At 40.4% G+C, this 20,361-nt stretch overlaps 1 protein-coding gene across 4 annotated transcripts in view; it reads right to left on the bottom strand.

Moving 5' to 3' along the window:
* Med1 (mediator complex subunit 1) overlaps positions 1-20,304 on the bottom strand; it is a 37,342-nt gene extending 17,038 nt beyond the window's left edge. For 3 of the 4 annotated variants that reach the window (XM_070028139.1, XM_070028135.1, XM_070028138.1), the window contains exons 1-11: positions 20,070-20,304; positions 13,540-13,646; positions 9,476-9,554; positions 7,259-7,313; positions 7,022-7,154; positions 6,344-6,372; positions 3,646-3,717; positions 2,317-2,391; positions 1,145-1,218; positions 706-795; positions 395-506 (exon numbers count right to left, since the gene is read on the bottom strand). In XM_070028139.1, the coding sequence (XP_069884240.1) occupies positions 395-506; positions 706-795; positions 1,145-1,218; positions 2,317-2,391; positions 3,646-3,717; positions 6,344-6,372; positions 7,022-7,154; positions 7,259-7,313; positions 9,476-9,554; positions 13,540-13,646; positions 20,070-20,094 (851 nt within the window). In that variant the 5' untranslated portion in view covers positions 20,095-20,304. Of the gene's footprint in view, positions 1-394; positions 507-705; positions 796-1,144; positions 1,219-2,316; positions 2,392-3,645; positions 3,718-6,343; positions 6,373-7,021; positions 7,155-7,258; positions 7,314-9,475; positions 9,555-13,539; positions 13,647-20,069 lie in introns of those variants that run through there. The other variant, XM_070028137.1, reaches the window with a different exon arrangement.
* Between the last annotated feature and the right edge of the window lie 57 nt (positions 20,305-20,361).

Genomic DNA, 20,361 nt, shown 5'->3' with positions numbered 1-20,361 from the left:
AGAAGTTAATGGACAGAACAAGCAATTCTTTAGAAATTCAAGTGGGAAAAGAGCTAAGTAAAATATATGTTTCAGGGCATAAAGGTAGAAAAATTTTCTTTAGCCGGGAGCCGGTGGCTCACGCCTGTAATCCTAGCTGCTAAGGAAGCTGAGATCTGAGGATCACAGTTCAAAGCCAGCCTGGGCAGGAAAGTCCGTGAGGCTCTTATCTCCAATAAACCACTAGAAAACCAGAAATGGTCCTGTGGCTCAAGTGGGAGAGCGCTGGCCTTGAGCTGAAGAGCGCAGGGACAGCGCCCAGGGCAGAGTTCAAGCCCCACGACCGTCAAAAAAAAAAAAAAAAAAAAAAGAAAGAAAAATTTTCTTTGATACCCACAAATTGCATTTAACTTACCATTTGTTATCAACTGGATGTGACCCCATAATTAATGGTGCAATTGGGAGTTTGTACATAGCAGAAGTCCCTTCAATTGTCACTGATGCATTCATCCCCAAAGACCGAGGAACTGGGAATAGGAAAGAAAATGCGAAAGCAACAGAAGTTATAGGGATTAGAACCTTTAATGATAAAAAAATACCTAAGTATGGTTCTCTTTTAGTACTAAGTTTCAACCAGAAATTATAGGCAGGCTGATTATTCAACGCATATAAATACTTTTAAAACACTGGGTAAAGCCTTTGGTTGTTTTACTGTTAAAGGCATACCATTATTCTCATGCAAAATGATAGGAGATGCAGTCTTATCATCCAGCAGGTCAGAAGGAGAGGCATAGTACTTCATGTTCATTAAGTGACCTATGAAAACAAAGTTATTACTGTCTTAATTCATAAATTATAAAAAGCATTCACACTTCTATACAGACTTATACAAACAGTTTCACAGATATAAGGAGTCAAGTTGCAAAATAACTTATGAAATATCACAAAATATTACAGGATACCAGAAGTAACAGTTTACTTCATACAACTGAAAAAAATGGGGAAGGGTAGGAACAAACACTTTAGAAATTACAAATACACAAATAACTACTAATTTCTCTTTTCTTTTAGTTTCTATCTTTATACCCAGGGTGGCATTAAAAGTAATGACCCCCTCCCAATTAAAAAAGACATTTTTCTTAATTACCAAAATAGGATAACATACCACCACTCCGTGGAGTGAGATAGCCAACACTTCCATGAAGAATTTTATCCAAGGGACCAGCATTAGTTGCTTTCCTACAAGACAAATGATGTATGTTTGCTTGTGTTTGAGCCCAGAAGGTCTTAGTATACAGCTCTCATGACCTCTGTCCTATAATCAGGCATATAACAAATAGATTATTTCCCAATATACATCAAAATGTAATATGATAAATGAGAATTAGAACTAAACTATGTGTGGGGCTGGGAATGTGGCTTAGTGGTAGAGTGCTTGCCTACCAAGCATAAAGTCCCCAGGTTGATTCCTCAGTACCCCATAAACAGAAAAAGCCAGAAATGGTGCTCTGGCTCAAGTGACAGAGTGCTAGCCTCGAGCAAAGAAGCTCAGGGATAGTGCCCAGTCCCTGAGTTCAAGCCTAGGACTGACAAAAAAAGAAGTGGCAAGAAAGTATGTGTGGTGACACATACTTATAATCTCAATACTTTTGGGAAGCTTGAGGCAAGGAGATCCTTAGTTCAAAGCCAACCTGAGCTACCAAATAAGAAAAAATTGTAAGTAGATTACTTTGTTTTGACAGTTCTGGGAATTAGAGCCAGGTTTTTATGCATAGTAAGTAAACATTTTATCACTCAAACCTCATCTTCAGCCCTAGACCACATGTCACATGGGAGTACAAATCAGAGAGGTTTCCAGATAATAGCTATGAAATACCACCTAACAGCTTAGTATAATAACAATCATAAGATAGCAAGCAATTATCTGAGAAGAGAAAACCAAGGTTCAAGATGTATTATATAAGCCTGGTACTGGTGGCGTATGCCTGTAATCCTAGCTACTTAGGAGGCTGAGATCTGTTCCAAACCAGCTCAGGCAAGGAGTGCGTAAGACTTTTTTCTCCAATTACTACTAAAAAGTCAAATGAAGCTATTGGTCAAGTAGCAGAATGCTAGCCTTGGGCCAAAAAGATCAGGGACAGAGATTAATTCCTGAGTTCAAGCCCCAGGAATGGTGCGCATGCGCACACATACATGTATTATACATATACAATATAGGTACACATGTGTAATATAAATGTATAATATAATATATGCCCAAAGCATAGATATGTAAATTAGGATACCCTGGGTGAAAAACCAAGAGGCATAGAGAATTGACTCTTTGGCCAATCTTACCAGTACATAATTGCCATTTTAGACAGATCTTGTTCTAAGGATTGGAGAGCCAAATACATTTTGGTCTTCAGTTTGCTAGAGAATAGATGAGGAGAAAATGAGTTAAATAGTAAAAAAATATACATGTATAACAAGCAAACATTGACATAGAAAGCCTTAAGGGAAAGTCTATATTGGAGGGAAAGAAAACATTAACATTTTTAAAATTTATTTTTCTAATTTTTTATTATATATATTTTTTATTTTAAAGATACTGTAAAGAGAGGTTACAGTTACTGAGTAAGGTAATAAGTACAATTCCTTTTGAGCATTGTACCTCCTACTTTTTTTTCCCCTACCATCCCTTCCCTCCCCAACATAGAAGGTGAATAGCAAAGCTTATTTTTATTTCCATTTAAGAGGGTTATGAGGTTAATAAAACTTCAGTTATTCTAAAATTTAAAATTTCAAGTCAGTTCTACAACTGACTAACTCCTTTTAACTAAGAAATCAATATGTGGAAGAGATGTCAAGGATTATACTGTTTTATAGCATTATAACCCATTAATGAAAATACTCCCCATTTAAAACAAAATACAAAAAAAGTTTTGAAAGACATAAAATCAGAAGCTACACTATAAATTACAATATGAGTAGAAATCAAGAATGGTGGGGCAGGGAAGGTGGCTCAGTGGTAGAGCACTTGCCTTGCATGCCTGAGGCCCTGGTTCGATTCCTCAGCACTACATAAGCAAAAAGAAAAAAGCTGGAAGTGGTGCTGTGGCTCAAGTGGTAGAGCGCTAGCCTTGAGCTGAAGAACTGAGGGACAGCGCCCAGGCCCAGAGTTCAGGCCCCACGACCAGATCCAAACAAATAAAAAATAAAATAAAATAAATCAATCAAAAATAAAAAAAAAACATTTTAAAAAATACTCCCCATTTAAAACAAAATACAAAAAAAGTTTTGAAAGACATAAAATCAGAAGCTACACTAAAAATTACAATATGAGTAGAAATCAAGAATGGCGGGGCAGGGAAGGTGGCTCAGTGGTAGAACGCTTGCCTTGCATGCATGAGGCCCTGGGTTTGATTCCTCAGTACCACATAAACAAAAAGAAAAATGCCAGAAGTGGCGCTGTGGCTCAAGTGGTAGAGCACTAGCCGTGAGCTGAAGAGTTGAGGGACAGTGCCCAGGCCCAGAGTTCAGGCCCCACAACTGGACCCCCGTCCCCCACAAAAAAGAAATCAAGAATGGCTTATGGCAAAACAGTAAACAAATTTCTAACTACAAAACAGCTTAAAACTTATCCTGACTTTTCAAAAGGCAGTAAGAGTAATAAAAAATACTTACTTATCTCCTGGAAGGTTATACAGATTAACAAGGCCCTTAAGATGCTTAGAAAATTCATCAAAATTTTTTTCCCTATAAGGTGTTCAGGAAAGGAGGAAAAAAGAGAATACAACATAGCATTACTACTCAATCATAAAAAAAGATGGCAAAAATTGTGGCTACATAAAATGATTTTAGTACTCTAATCCCCCCCAAGTGTTTTGGAGTCAATCAAGAATAGCAAAATACAAAGAAATATTCTCCTTTCTCTTCTTGTCCTATTTTTCTAGAAAGTTATTAAGAAGTATAAAAAGCCACAGCCAGGAGCTAGTAGCTTACATCTTTTATCCTAGCTCGTCAGGAGGGTGAAATCTAATGATTGAAGTTTAAAGCCATCCCAGGCAGCAAAGTTCATAAGATTTTTCATGTACAGTTAACCAGCAAAAAGGCAGAACTAGAAGTCACTCAAATGGTAGAGCACTTAGCTGTGAGTGAAGAAAGGCTAGCAAGAGCTTGAGGCCTTAGGTTCAAGTCCTAGTACCAGCACAAAATAGCTTAGAAATATTTATTAAAAATGATGAGAGGCTGGGTGCTGGTGGCTCATGCCTGTAATCCTAGCTACTCAGAAGGCTGAGATCTGAGGATCACGGTTCAAAGCCAGCCCGGGCAGGAAAGTCTGTGAGACTGTGAGACTCTTACCTCCAATAAAAACCACTAGAAAACCGGAAGTGGCTCTGTGGCTCAAGCGATAGAACTGGCCTTGAGCTGAAGAGCACAGCACCCAAGCCCAGAGTTCAAGCCCCATGACCAACCAAAAAAAAAGAATGATGAGGGGCTGGAAGGTGGCTCAGTGGTAGAGTGCTTGCCTTGCATGCATGAGTCCCTGGGTTCAATTCCTCAGTACCACATAAGCAGAAAAAGCTGGAAGTGGTGTTGTGGCTCAAGTGGTAGTGCGCTTGCCTTGAGCTGAAGAGCTGAGAGTCAGTGCCCAGGCCCATAGATCAGGCCCCAAGAACAACCAAAAAAAGAAAAAAGAAGAATGATGAAAGAAGGCTGGGAATGTAGCTTAGTAGTAGAGTGCTTGCCTAGCATGCATGAAGCTCTGGGTTCTATTCCTCAGTACCACATAAACAGAAGAAGCTGGAAGTGGCACTGTGGCTCAAGTGGTATAGCACTAGGCTAGAGCAAAAGAAGCTCAGGGATAGTGCACCTATGCCCTGAGTTCAAGCCCCAGGACAGAAAAAAAAAAAAAAAAAAAAACAAATAACAGTGACCAAGATGCATTGTACTCACAAATTGACATGTTCAAATGAAACCCCACTTTGTACAAATACTTAAACAAGCTGGTTCCAGTGGCTGAAACCTATAATCTTATCTACACAGGAGGTTGAGCAAGGTTTGAAGCTAGCCTAGGAAAGAAAGTCTGCAAGACTCTTATCTCCAATTAACTACAAAAAGCCAGAAGTGGAGGTATGACTCAAGTGGTAAAGCTCATACCCAATTCAAAAGGAAGAGACTAATTAATGGGAAAAAGCAACCAACTGATAGGATACTGTCTTCAAGCTAACTACTTTTATCATAAGAATTGTAAGTATAAGCTGGGTGTCAGTGGCTCACACCTATAATCCTAGCTACTCAGGAGCCTGAGATCTAAGGATCGCAGTTCAAAGCCAGCCCGGGCAGGAAAAGCCCATGAGACTCTGATCTCCAATACACCACCAGAAAACTGATGTGGTGCTGTGGCTCAAGCGGTAGAGTGCTAGCTTTGATCTGAAGAGCTGAGGGACAGAGTCCAGGCCCAGAGTTCAAGACTCATGACAGACAGAAAAAAGAAAAGAAAAAAACCTGTAAGTGTATGTACCTTAAATATAACAATAAAACTTTCTCAGAGATGCAACAGTGACTCACACTTGTAATCCTAGCTACTTAAAGAGGCCAACACCCAAGGATTGTGGTTCAAAGCCATCCTGGGCAGACAAGTCTGTAAGGTTCTTATCTCTAATTAACAATTAAAAAGCCAGTAGTGGAGCTGTGGCTCAAATGGTAAAGTGCTAGCCTTGAAGAAAAAAACCTCAGGGACTGTGCCAAGAAACTGAGTTCAAGCCTAGGACCACACTAAATAAAATAAAATTTTCTCACAATTGAAATAAGTTGTTTTCATGATGCAAACACAAATGTTTTCAAACCTTTCTAATTAAATTGGGTTCTAACTAGGTACCAGTGACTCACACCTATAATCCTAGCTACTCTGGAGGCTGAGATTTGAGGACTAAAGTTTGAAGCCAGCCTGGGCATGAAAGTCTGTGAGACTCTTATCTCCAATTAACCATAAAAAGCTGGAAGAAGAGGTATCGCTCAAGTGGTAGAGCTTTAGCCTTGAACACAGAAGCTTGGAATAGCATGCAGGCCTAGAGTTCAAGCCCCAGAACTGGGAAAAAAAATAAAAATAAAAAAGATGGACAGCTTGATTCTAGGGAATTTAAGACCAATCTGGGCAACACTGCTATAACCTATATTAAAAAAAAAAAAAAAAAAACAAGCCATGGAAATGCCTATAATCCCAGCATTAAGGAGAACAAAGGAGAATGATCTCAAATTGAAATCCCAGTTTTACACACACACACACAAAAATCCAAAACAAACCAATAACAACAACAACAACAGAAAAAAAGCAACCACCAAGATTCTGGCAGTGCCCAGAAATATGTTATTTACTCACCTTAACTGCTGTACAAGCTCTGGACAGCTCTGAAATGAAAGAAATTACATTAAAACATTAAACTATATTAATACCTTTGAAGACATCTAAAGACTTTGATTAATAGCACATGCTTCATAACAAAAAACACTGACTACAGAAATCCCTTAAGATATCAAAAGGATATTCTTTCTACTTGGTGAACCATGGTGTTGGGACAGGATATTAAAAATAAAAATAGATTAATTTATAAAGGAATCAACTTTTATCAAATTAAGACATCAGGAACTCTCTTTAATGTCAATCTTGGAATTCAGATCACACTAACTGGTTGTTTATATTTCACATTCATTTTTATTCCAAGATTTTTTTCAGATTATCTGTTCTTTATGACTATCATCTTTGTAGATTGGAATTATGGAACTATGAACCTATTGTTCAACTCTGGGTCATATTTGTTTATATGAAATGAATAGGGTTCCCTCAGTGTTTCCACTTATAAAAGTCCTTGGATGGTTTCAGTGATGGACCCATGTATTCTAAATTCCAGTCTAAGGCTACTGATATTGCTCTTCACATCATTTCTATAGTGGCTCATGAAAAACCTAAACCCAAGCTATTATACCCCAACAATTCATTTTTAAATTAATGTTCCTGAGTAAAGCCCATAGATTCCAGTGAAATATCAACAACACATACCACAGGATTCTCCCCATGGTGAGCCACTTTTACATCACAAAGCTGTCCTGCAGGATCTAACTGCACTTCCACATAGAACATATCTGACGTGATGTAACATTCAGTACCACTGGCACTGAGATGAGAGCCCAGTCTAGCAAGAACAAATTAAAACAAAAATTAATAGAAGACACATAAATAAAGCCACCCAAAGTTAACACTAAATAAATAGTTCTGCCTACAGATAAAACTACATACCCATTCTGCCTTGCTATTGACTCCAAACGATCAGTCATTGCTGGTAAAGATGTTACTAAGGGGGGAAAAGGAAGAAAAAAAAAATCAAAAAGAATGTTACAAGTAAATACTATTCGTCAGAAAGAAGCATAGAAAGCCATAAACATATTTAATAGTTCAAATGTTCATAATATGCACAAAGTTCGAAGATAAGGCTTAGCTGTAATCTACCAATAAGAGTATAGGTAGTGTCAGGCTCTGGTGGCTCACACATGTAATCCTAGCTACTCAGGAGGCTGAGATTTGAGGATTGCAGTTCAAAGCCAACCTGGGCAGGAAAATCTGTAATACTCTTATTCTCCAATTAAACACCAGAAAACCCAAAGTGGAGCTGTGGCTCTAAGTAATAGAGCTTTTAGCCTTGAGCAAAAAGACCTCAGGGATAGAGTCCAAGTCCTGAGTTCAAATCCCACCACCAAGAAAAAAAAAAAGAAAAAAAACAGTATAGGTAGGAGTAAAATAACATCTATTGGAAAATTACGGGTCTCCTTTTCCATTACTTTTTATCTGGGCCAACATGTCTTAAAAAAAAAACCAAAAAACCCACACATTTAAAGACTCAAATACCAGAGGTGCATGTCTGTAATTCTAGCTACTCAGGAGGTTCAGATCAGAGGATAATGGTTCAAAGCCCGTCTGGGCAGAAAAGTCTACAAAACTCCATCTCCAAATAACTAGCAAAAAGATGAGCTGGTGCAAGTGGTTGAGTACCACCTGTGAGCAAGCTAGCCATTTGAGAGCATGAAGCACTGAGTTCAAATTCCAGGATTAGTAAAAAAAAAAAATTATCTACTAATGCAGTGCTAGATGGTAGTGGTGCACCTATAGCTAGTCCCAATACCATTCAAGGCTGAGGCTATCTGAATGCTTGAATAAGTCATATAAATATTAAAACCAACAGTAGGAGAGTAGTTTAGAGGTAGAGTCAATGCTAGCACCCAGAGGGGGAAGATATGGCTCAAATGGTGAAGTGCTTGCCAACCAAACACAAGGACTGGGTTCAAAGCTCAGTTCCACAAAATACCACACAAAATAAACAAATAATAATAAGGAAGAAAGACATTTAAAATAATACTAACACCCAAAAACAAAAAATAACAACAAAAAACACCCCACAAACATTACAGGCTAGTTAGGGGTTGACTAGTGTATGTAAAGTCCTCGATTAAATCCATAATTCCACAAGAATATAAATTAAATAAATTAATAAATTCTCAATGGTCAGAGCATCATTCACAACAGCCAAAATATGGAAGCAACCCAAGTGTCAAAAGATAAATGACTAATCAAAATATGGTATAGTCAGGACCAAGAAGGTGGTTTAGTGGTAGATTGTTTATGTAGGAGGCATGAAGCCCTGGGTTTGATTGCTCAGTACCACATAAACAGAAAAACCCAGAAGTGGTGCTGTGGCACAAGTGGCAGAGTGCTAGATAGCTTTGAGTGAAAGAAGCTCAGGGACAGAGCCCAGGCTCTGAGTTCAAGCCCCAGGACTGGCAAAAAAAATAGATAAAATAAAAATAAATTACATTTTAAAAATATATGGTATAGTCATGTAGTAAAATACCAATCTTAAAATAGAAAGAAATTAAAATGGTGCTGGTAGCTCATACCTGTAATACTAGCTACTCAGAAGGCTGAAATATGAGAATCACGGTTGCAAGCCAGCTAGGGTAGGAAAGGCCATAAGACTCCCATTTCCAATTAATCAGCAAAAAAAGCCAGAAATAGAGTTGCAGCTCAAAGTGGTAGAGCATTAGCCTTGACCACTCAGGGAGGGTGCTCAGGCCCTGAGTTCAAGCCACAGGACTGGTTAAAAAAAAAAAAAAATTAAGCTGGGTGTTGTAGTACATATCTATAATCCCAGCACTCAGGAGGTTAAGGAAGGTAGAGCATCTCAAGTTTAAGGGTGGCCTGGACTAAGAAAACAAAACAAAACAAAACAAAACAAAAAGAAACAGCTGAGTATGGTAATACACACCTGTAATCTCAGCATTCAGAAAGCTGAGGCAGGAGTAGGTAGTTAAGGAAAGAGATCATTTTAAGTTCATAAATGAATGCGAGCAACAATATCTAACGTAAGTAATAATCTATCTCAATTCATAGTTTTATTTTAAGTATAATACAGTTTTTAAACTGGAGGTTTCATGAAATCAGTATATTTTAAAGTTTACAAACCTTTGAGAGCCTTCTGCAATGTCTCCAAACAGCTGACCAAATGTTGGTGACCTCCAGAGCTCATTACAACCCTCTTCTCCTGTATCAAATGGGAAAATATTCAAAGTAAAAAATCAACCATGTCAAAACAACATTTCAGGTGAATAGACTTATTATCTACTAGTAATATTTAAAGAAAGCCCTTAAGCTCCACATAGTCTAACAGATTCTTGTTACTCTGAGTCCACACAAAGGAAAAAAGTTTCATATAGATGAACACAACTATATGCATACATGTAATTGGAGAAAAAGGTATTCACACATCTAAAATAAGCTCATGGACAAACTGGGAATAATTAAACAGTTAAATAAAGCAGCTTAGAAGATTGTGGAATAAAGTGGTTTGCCATTTATTCTGAGAATTACACTCAAAACTTGGTAGAAATAGATTGACTCTAAGAAACAGACTATCAAGTTAAAAAAAAGGACCTACTAAGGAACAACAACAAAAAAATTCAGTATAGCTTTGTTATATCTAGGACTTTCCTTTCTGCAAAACATTCTACTCTCCAGAAATGTGATCAATTTTATGGTACAAGGATAGTTTTTAATGCTTTTCCATGTCCTAAATAAGTCTCTCTCTCTTTACCTTATCCACATCATCACAAAACAAATGTGACTTATTATCTGGCTTCCCTTATACCTTGAATAAAGAAGGGATGCTCTGGGCAAGGAAAGTCAGAGCTTGTAAAATAGAAAGAAACTGTTATAAACTAATAAACAGATATTCTGACTTACATATTAGTCTAGTGAGATTTGATAATGTGCCTGCTGTTTAAAAATAGAAACTCCCCCTACTCCCTTTTTTTTTGTTGGTTGTGGGGCTTGAACTCTGGGCCTGGGCGCTATCCCTCAGGTCTTTAGTTCAAGGTTAGTGCTCTACTACTTGCACAGCACCACTTCTGGTTTTCTGCTGGTTAATTGGAGGTGAGAGTCTCATGGACTTTCCTGCCTGTGCTGGCTTTGAACTGTGATCCTCAGCTCTCAGCCTCCTGAGTAGCTGGCATTACAGGTATGAGCCACCTGTCCCTGGCTAGAAACTCTTAATGTACTAATAAAATGAGAGAGAGAGAGAGAGAGAGAGAGAGAGAGAGAGAGAGAGTACGCGCGCGCACATGTGCGCGCGCACCCACGCACCAGCTCTAAAGCTTCAACTCAGGGCCAGGGGCTGTCCCTCGGCTGTTTTGCTCAAAGCTAGTACTTCACTTCTGGCTTTTTGGTGGTTAGAAATAAGAGTATCATGAAGTTTCCTGCCTGGGATGGCTGGAAGAGGAGGTGTGGGTCAAATGGTAGAGCACCAGCTAGGAAAGAAACTCAGGGGGCTGGGAAGGTGGCTCAGTGGTAGAGCGTTTGCCTTGCATGCATGAGGCCCTGGGTTTGATTCCTCAGCACCAGATAAGCAAAAAGAAAAAAGCCGGAAGTGGCGCCATGGCTCAAGTGGTAGAGCGCTAGCCTTGAGCTGAAGAGCTGAGGGACAGCGCCCAGGCCCAGAGTTCAGGCCCCACAACCGGACCCCCTCGCTCCCCCCCAAAAAAAGAAAGAAACTTAGGTTTGTTTTTTTTTATTTCTTGGTGCTAAGGGAATAAACCCAAGGCTTCATACAAGTTAGGCAAGCATTCTACCACTGAACTATATTCACAAGATATTCTGCAGGGTACCAGATCCTCACACCTAGCTTCTCAGGAGGCTAACATATAAGGATTGTCTTCCCAGGCAGAAAAATCCATGAACCTCTAATCTCTAATTAACCAGCAAAAAGCTAGAATTGAAGGCATGGCTCTCAAGTGTGACCTGGAGTGAAAAAGCAGAGCAGGCCCTGAATTCAAGCCCTACTACTGGCACATACTCACACAAACCTCTGATTAGAAAAATAGTTCTTTTACTAGTTTTATACAGCCATTATCATTTCATTTATTTTTTTGTGTGCTAGTCCTATGTTTGAACTCTAGGCCTGGACCCTGTCCCTGAGTTTCTTTCCCTCAAGTCTGTTTTCTACCACTTGAGCCACAGCTCCACTCCTGACTTTTTTTAGTAGTATATTGGAAATGACAGTCTCATAGGGTTTCCTGCACAGGCTAGCTTCAAACCACAGATCTTTGCCCCTGAGTAGTTAGAATTACAGATATGAGATACTGACACCCAAATGATATATCATTTTGAACATTAATAAACCTACTAAACTGGACTTACTCTGGAAGTACAATAAGGCAGAAGAAGTATTTTCATTAAAGAATATAATAGAAATGTTAACAAGTCTTAAGTGAAACAATCACAAAGTAAATATACCACTATGAAGATAAAAATAGTTTTCTTATGTATTTTGACTATCACTTGAATCATGTGAATTAGCTTGTACTATCCAGCTCTTAAAATAATCACCACATTCCTTTAAAAAAAAAAAAAAGAATAAAAAAGAGTTTCAGGACTTTCCTGCCTGGGCTGGCTTTGAATCACAACCCTCAGATCTCAGGCTCCTGAGTAGCTAGGATTATAGGTATGAGCCACTGGTATTGGCCACAATTCATTCTCTTTCTCCTTCTTCCTTTGCCAGTCCCCAGGCTTGAACTCAAGGCCTGGGCACTGGCTAGTACGCTTCCACTTGAGCCATAGCTCCACTTCCAGCTTTTTCTGTTTATGTGGTACTGAGGAATTGAACCCAGGTCTTCATGCATGCTAGCCAAGCAGTCTACCAATGAGCCAGATTCCCAGGTACTAAGACTCCTATCTCCAATTAACCACCAAAGAAAACCCAGAAGCAGAGCCTGGCTCAAGTGTACTACTTCAGCACAAAAGCTCAAGGGCGACGTGCAAGCTCCAAGACTGGCGCCAGCATGCACGTGCGCACACGCGCACACACATGAATTCATGAATTCTAAGCTGGTAGCCAGTTGCAGCTGAGATGTGAAGATCAAGGTTCAAGGCCAAACCAGGCAAACAAATACATGAGACTCTTTTTGTTTTGTCAGTTGTGGGGCTTGAATTCTGGGCTTGGGCGCTGCCCCTGCACTCTTCAGCTCAAGAGGAGTACACTACCGCTTGAGCTACTTGCAGTTTTCTAGTGGTTTATTGGAGATAAGAGTCTTACTGACTTTCCTGCCCGGGCTGGCTTTGAACTGAGATCCTGATTAGCTAGGATTACAGGCGTGAGCCACTGGCGCCTGTTTTTTTTTTTTTTTTTTTTTTTTTTTTAAGGTCTAAGACTGGGATTCAAACTTGGTACCTGACCCTTTTGCTAACTGGATAGTGATCTACCTGCTTCCAACCCTCATGAGACTCTTATTTCCAATTAACCAAAAGGAGGAGCTAGGGGATCTAGCTAAAGTGGCAGAAAAAAAACTGAAAGAGAGCAAGATAGCCTGCTATCACATTTCAGTACCAGCAAGAATGAATCAGAAACTCCTAATAGGTATTACATAGATAAGATAAAAGCAGAATCACATGAAAATGAAGGAGCCTGTCAGGAAGTGAAAAATAAGTCTTTACAACTTCTCAGTGCATCTCTCATAGATATGTTTATTGGCACTTCACCTGAAAGTCCCTGCTCTTCATATCCTTAACATTTAACACTCTTGGATTCAAGTAACCATGGTTCAAAAATATTTTCAGGAAAAGACAGTTCTGAAGTAAACATCATCAGTCTTTTTTTTTTTATCATTACTCTAAACAACGCAGCATATCAAATATTCACATATCACTTACATGGTTTTATAAGTAATTTAGAAATGATTTAAAATATACTGCAGGACATCCATATGTTAAATGCAACTATAAGCCATTTTACATAAGAGATATGAACATCCATGCATTTGGTATTCATGAAGAATTTGAAAATCAATCCTACATGAACACTGAAGAACAAATGTATACATCCTTTCTAGGAAGACTCCTGAAATTGATAGCCACTATGTATGCAGGTGTTTTGTGATAAATGAAACTGAAGAGATACTATTATAATTAAGCCCACATGAGCAGCTTAGCTTATTGAATAATTAAACACATTTTACCCACTTCACCATAATCCTCACCATGACTTGACGCACAAGCTTAATAGTTTCACTCCAAGGTCTATTTTGGTTAAATTTTGCATGGAGCCGTTCCAAAAGGGAACTCATCTTACTCAGCTTTTCCGACTCTAAAATATAAATCAGAAAACATAATTAGAAACCCTTTTCGTTCAAGACCTTTCACACGTGGGTATCAGTACTTTATTTCTTTATGTTGCTGCATAGAATACAATGTTTATTCTTTCACAGGTATTTGGATTATTTTTCAATTTTTGATTATTAATAAAGCTACCATAAAATGTACTTGCAAAATGTCCATTGTTTGGGCAACAGTGACTCACACTGTACTCCTAGCTACTAAGGAGGCTGAGATATGAGGATAGTGGTCCAAAGCCCGTCTAAACAGAAAAGTTCATGAGATTCTTATTTCCATATGACTACTTTTTTTGGTTAGTTGAGGGGCTTGAACTATGGGTCTGGGTGCTGTCCCTAAGCTCTTCACAGCTCAAGGTGAGCACTCTACCACTTGATCTACAGCACCACTTTGGGTTTTCTGGGTTAATTGTAGATAAAGAGTCTCATGGACTTTCTGGCCCTGGCTGGCTTTGAACCATGATCCTCAGATCTCAGCCTCCTTAGTAGCTAGGATTGCAGGCATGAGCCACTGGTACCTGGCTCCATGAGATTCTTAATCAGCAAAAAGCAAGATGTGGTGTTATGGTTCAAGTGGTAGAGTGCCAGCATTGTGTGAAATAGTTAAGGGAGAGCTCCCTGGCCCTAAGTTCAAGCCCCAGGCGTGGCACACAAAAAGATGCATAATAACAATATTTATGATACATAATAAACAGAAAGTATTTAAATGTCCAATAATAATGGCTTGTGCTAACACAAAAGCCAGTGCTAACATCATACAAATAAGCTATATAATCATTCAATGTGTGTTTCCAACAGATGTTTGTGAAATGCAAAATATTTATAAGGTAAAGGGAGGAAGTTATCTGCTAAATTGTGTTAGTATCTATTAAAAATATGCATGGACATTTTAAGTAAATATGAATAATATAGAATATTAATAATATCAATAGTACATAATTTTTCCTGCAAAAGAAAATTTTAAATTTCCATCATTCAGTTAAAATATTTTCCTTATATTTTTACTTCAAAGCAAACAAAGAAAGCCAAGCTAGGCATGGTGATACATACCTATGATCTCAAAAACTGGGAGGCTAAGGCAGGAGGGTTCTGAGTTCAAGGCCAGTGTGGGCTTTGGAACAAATTCAAGGACAGCCTAGGCTACACAAGGGAGAACTTGCCTCTAAACAAAACTCCCACTTCAGAAAAAATTTCTGGCTGGGCACTGGTAGCTTACGCCTGTAATCCTAGCTTCTCAGGAGGCTATGATCTGAGGATTGTGGTTCAAAGCCAGTCTGGGCAGGAAAGTTCGTGAGAAGCCTTTTTTTTTTTTTTTTTTTTTGGTAGGTCATGGGTCTTGAACTCTGGGCCTGGATGCTGTCCCTGAGCTCTTCAGCTCAAGGCCAGTGTTCTACCACTTGAGTCACAGCCACACTTCCAGTTTTCTGGTGGTTAATTGGAGTCTCACAGGAGGTTCCTGCCCCGGCTAGCTACGAACCATGATACTCTGATCTCAACCTCCTTAGTGGCTAGTATTATAGGCTCTTATTTCTAATTAACCACCAGAAAACTGGAAGTGGTGCTGTAGCTCAAAGTGGTAGAGCACTAGCCTTGAGCTAAAGAGCTCAGGAACAGTGCCCTGGTCCAGAGTTGAAGCCCCATGAAATGACCAAAAAAAAAAAAAAATCTGCATAAGAATATTTTTAAGAATATTATTTTTGTAATTTGTCTAAGACACAGGGTATTGGCTTTGTTGCCCAAGCTGGCCTTCAACTCCTGAGCTCCAGTAATCCTCCAATCCTACTGCCTCAGCCACGTGGGTAGTTGGGATTAGGTTTACACTACCAAATCAAAAATGTATGTAGGGAAGTGGCACTGTGGCTCAAATGGTAGAGCACTAGCCTTGAGCTGAGGAGCGTAGGGACAGAGCCAGGCCCAGAGTTGAAGCCCCACGACCGACCAAAAAAAAAAAAGAAAAATGTATGTGTATGTGTTATTCATATGTATATATACATATATACATACACATACACACATGCATGTTTTGCTGTTATTTTGCTGGTTCCAGGATTTGAATTCAAAGTTTACTCAGCTTGATTGCTTGTCTGACCCTCTACCACTTAAGTCATGCCTCAAGTTATCTTTTTGCTGGTCATTTTGAAGATGAGGTCCTGTGGACTTTTCTTTTATTTGGTCAGTCGTGGGGCTTGAACTCTGGGCTTGGGTGCTGTCCTTGCACTCTTCAGCTCAAGGCGAGCACTCTACCGCTTGAGCCAGAGCCATATCTGGTTTTCTAGTGGTTTATTGGAGATAAGCGTCTCACGGATTTTTCCTGTCTGGGCTGGCACTGAACCAAGATTCTCAGATCTCAGCCTCCTGAGTAGCTAGAATTACAGGCATGAGCCACTGACGCCCAGCCCTATGGACTTTTCTATTGTAGCTGGCCTCAAACCAGTATCCCCTGGATCTCAGCCCCAAGTACGTAGGATTATAGGTGTGTGCCATTAGCACCCAGTTTATTTTTGTTCTTTGAGTTCTAGAATCAGGCTTGCCTCAAATTTATGATCCTCTTGCTTCAGCCTCCTGAATACAGAGATTATAGATATCAGATACCACACCAGGCTTAAAAGATATTTTTGCTGACAAGAATGAAAGTTACAGAAATATACTGGAACAGTATTGCTTTCTATTCAAACATTTAATAGGGACAATAACAAAAAGTTTCTAATTATATTAATATACATGAAATCCTCTGCATGATATATTTTGAGCACACATTTTAACACACCTTTACTATACTTGACTTTTGTTTGTTTTTGAGACAAAGTCTCAGTATATATCCCAGGCTGGCCTGTAACTCTCCATTCTGATATTCTCAAGGGTTCTACCATACCTGCCTTAGTATGATTTAGTTTTCAATGTGAAAATACTCACTTTCTTACCTTTTTTTTTTTTTTGGGTCCAGTCATGAGGCCTGAACTCTGGGCCTGGGCGCTGTCCCTCGGCTCTTCAGCTCAAGGCTAGCGCTCTACCACTTGAGCCACAGCACCACTTCCGGCTTTTTTTCTTTTTTCTTTATGTGATGCTGAGGAATCGAACTCAGGGCCTTAGGCATGCAAGGCAAGCGCTCTACCACTACTGAGCCACCTTTCCAGCCCTTTCATACTTTTTTGTCATAATCTTATGAGATCAATGTATAGGCACTATAAAGAAAACAAGTTTAGCCAGTATGGGAATACCTACCTCAATTCTGGTACTTAAATGACTAAGCCTGAAAGATAAGAGTTCCAGGTTGGGGGCTGGGAAGGCAGCTCAGTGGTACAATGCTTGCCTTGCATGCATGAGGCCCTTGGTTCTATTCCTCAGCACCACATAAGCAGAAAAAGTTGGAAGTGGTGCTTTGGCTCAAGTGGTGGAGGGCTAGCCTTGAGCTGAAGAGTTGAGGGACAGTGCCCAGGCCCAGAGTTCAGGCTCTGTAATGACAAAAAAAAAAAAAAAAAGTTCCAGGCTAGTCTGGGCTATATAATGAGTTCAAGGCCAGCCTCAGCTACTCAGCAAAACTTATCTCAAACAAAGGGAGGTAGGGAAGAAAGAGTCTATTTGTAGTTCACTTTTTTCTATCTGAATTTCACTAAATACACTGAGAGAAAAAATATCAATAACCAAAGAATTCATTTCCTTCAGAGAAAGATAGAAAAGACTAGATCCTGTATTAAGATGTGAATGTACCACCCACCTTCAAACCTCCTCTAATTTTGAATGCCTACTATGAGCAGACTCATTCTACAGACCACTGAAGATGAACAAATATGCCTTATATATCTGTGGCAAAGTATGTTAAGTTAATGTGGAGATAACTATCAACAATCAACAATAAATAAGAATATATTTTTTGGTACTAGAGCTCCAATTCAGAGTCTTGTGCTCTTGCCCAGCTTTTTCAGTCATAGCTGGCATTCTACCACTAAGTCACACCTCTCGGTCCATAAGAAATGTTCTCGGGGCTGGGAAGGTGGCTCAGTGGTAGAGCGCTTGCCTTGCATGCTCAAGGCCATGGGTTCGATTCCTCAGTACCACATAAGCAAAAAGAAAAAAGCCGGAAGTGGCGCTGTGGCTCAAGTGGTAGAGTGCTAGCCTTGAGCTGAAGAGCTGAGGGACAGCGCCCAGGCCCAGAGTTCAGGCCCCACGACCGGACCTCCCCCCAGAAAAAAAAGTCTCATAGAACTGTCCTGCCTGGACTGGCTTTGAACCTTGATCCTCAAATCTCAGCCTCCTGAGTAGCTAGGATTCCAGGTGTAAGCCACTGTGCCCGCAACACTCCAATTTTGGGGCTGGGAAGGCGGCTCAGAAGTAGAGTGCTTGCCTTGCATGCATGAGGCCCTGGGTTCGATTGCTCAGCACCACATAACCAAAAGGAAAAAAGCCAGAAGTGGTGTTGAGGCTTAAGTGGTAGAGCACTAGCCTTGAGGTGAAGAGCTGAGGGACAGCGCCCAGGCCCAGAGTTCAGGCCCCACGACCGGACCCCCAAAAAAACAAACAAACAAACGAATTGTGGGGAGAATACAGAGACAGGTGATGCTGGCATTGCAAGATGAGTAGGTCAGCTATCAGAGTTGAAGTAGTCATGGAAAAAACACCCTAAAACAAGATTCTATAGCTCTCTTATTGCCCTCATCTTTTTTTTTTCTTTTTGTCCATCGTGGGGCTTGAACTCTGGGCCTGAGCACTGTCCCTCAGCTCTTCAGCTCAAGTCTAGTGCTCTACCACTTGAGCGATAGCGCCACTTCCAGTTTTCTGGTGGTTTATTGGAGATAAGAGTTTCATGGACTTTCCTGACCAGGCTGGCTTTGAACCTCAATTCTCAGATCTCAGCCTCCTGAGAAGCTAGGATTACAGGCGTGATCCACAGGCACTCAGCTGCCCTCATCTTAAAAAAAAAAAAAAAAAAAGGATTGGGACCTATTTCAGCCAGCTTATCCAGTTTGGAACGTATTTCTATTCATACTTCAAAGCCATTCAATTACAAGTATATGAGCAAACTGCAGACATGGAACTTTACCTGCTTAAAATTTGAATACCAAGGGGCTGGGAAGGTGCTTGTCTTGCATGCATTAGGCCCTGGGTTCAATTCCTCAGCATCACATAAACAGAAGAAAAAAAAAGCTGGAAGTGGCATTGTGGCTCAAGTGGTAGAGCACTAGCCTTGAGCTGAAGAACTGAGGGACAGTACCAGGCCCACAGTTCATGCCCCACCACTGACCAAAAATAAATATATAAGTAAATAAAATTGAATACCAAGTGACAAAATCTCCTGACTCACAAGATTTCCCCTTTTCAGTTGTCACCTCTTTTGCATCCAAGGAATCCATTTCTTTTATCTTTTTCTTCAGAATGTACTTTTTTTTTTGAGCTTGTTGATATCTTTACTTTGATGTTCTAACCAAACATATCTGAGCAACTACTATGTTCCCTAAACTACATACAGATAAACAAGGCAGGTCTAAAGCTCAGAGTAAACTAAGAAATGTAAGTAAAGAACAGCAACAATGCCAGGCAACAGTGGTGGCACACGCCTGTAATCCTAGCTAGTCAGGAAGCTGAGATCTGAGAATCTCGGTGCAAAGCCAGCCGGGGCTTATCTCCAATTAACCACCAGAAAACCGGAAGTGGCGCTGTGGCTAAATGTGTTAGAGCTATAGTCTTGAGCTGAAGATCTGAGGGGCAGTGCCCAAGCCCAGAGTTCAAGCCCTACGACCGACCCCCCCCCCCAAAAAAAAGAACAGTACAGTACAGGATTCTGAGCACTATGACATTCTAGGGCCCAGATACCTTGTAATATCAAAAAGGCCCAAATCATTTCACTCATGTCAAAACACCATCCAGTACTTTTAAAGATTGTTCTGTGTAGTTTTTTGTTTTGTTTTGTTTTTTGCTGGTCGTGGGGTCTGAGGAATCGAACTGAGGAATCGGCCTGAGGAATGTGGTGCTGAGGAATCGAACCCAGGGCCTCATGCATGCAAGGCAAGCACTCTTACTACTGAGCCACCTTCCCAGCCCGTGTGTAATTGTTTTTACATCATCACTCAGATATCTCTTCTGGAACAAAACGTAATTAGGTTTTTTTATCCACTCGCAATGCCTCCCACCACTTTAGGCTAAGAGTGTCCTGAGCCCAATTAAAGATCCCTAAGTTGTACAACAAACCTTCACAGAAGTTGGAAGGCCCCGTCCATCACCTTAGAGTCGGACCTCTGCCATCACCAAGCAAGGCACTATTAGAATCTAAAACACATTCTGCCTCTTGGAGGATTCTGCTCTCTAGAAAGTGACCCTCCCTAGGCCAGCGCCTCCACCCCTTTTACAGACAGGTTATCCCCAATTGTGTCCCATCCCTTTTTCCCCCCCTTCAAGTCACTCACCCTCGGTTTCCCCCTGAGCCTTCATCCTGACAGCAGCGAAGGCCTATGTCCGCCACGAGAGGACAAACCTTTCACCGCCACCAGCAGAGGAACCAAGAGGGACTGAGTTCTCGGGATGCAGGGCATTAGCAGCCCCCACGCTTCCCAAGAAGGCTCAGTCTGAAGTCCCGGGCGGCAAGAAGAGAAGGGTGCTCGAGGCCGCCGCCATCTTCCCCAACGGAACTTCCCAGAGATCGCGAGATTTAGCGCGATCCAGCGAGACCAAGGAAGCCGCAAAATACCCAAAATCTCG

Source organism: Dipodomys merriami, unplaced genomic scaffold (genome assembly GCF_024711535.1).
Source record: "Dipodomys merriami isolate MVZ:Mamm:240054 unplaced genomic scaffold, mDipMer1.0.p SCAF_19, whole genome shotgun sequence".
NCBI classification, from domain to species: domain Eukaryota; kingdom Metazoa; phylum Chordata; class Mammalia; order Rodentia; family Heteromyidae; genus Dipodomys; species Dipodomys merriami.
The sequence above is the reverse complement of the archived record's forward strand: the minus strand, read 5'-3'. Positions and strand labels throughout refer to the sequence as shown.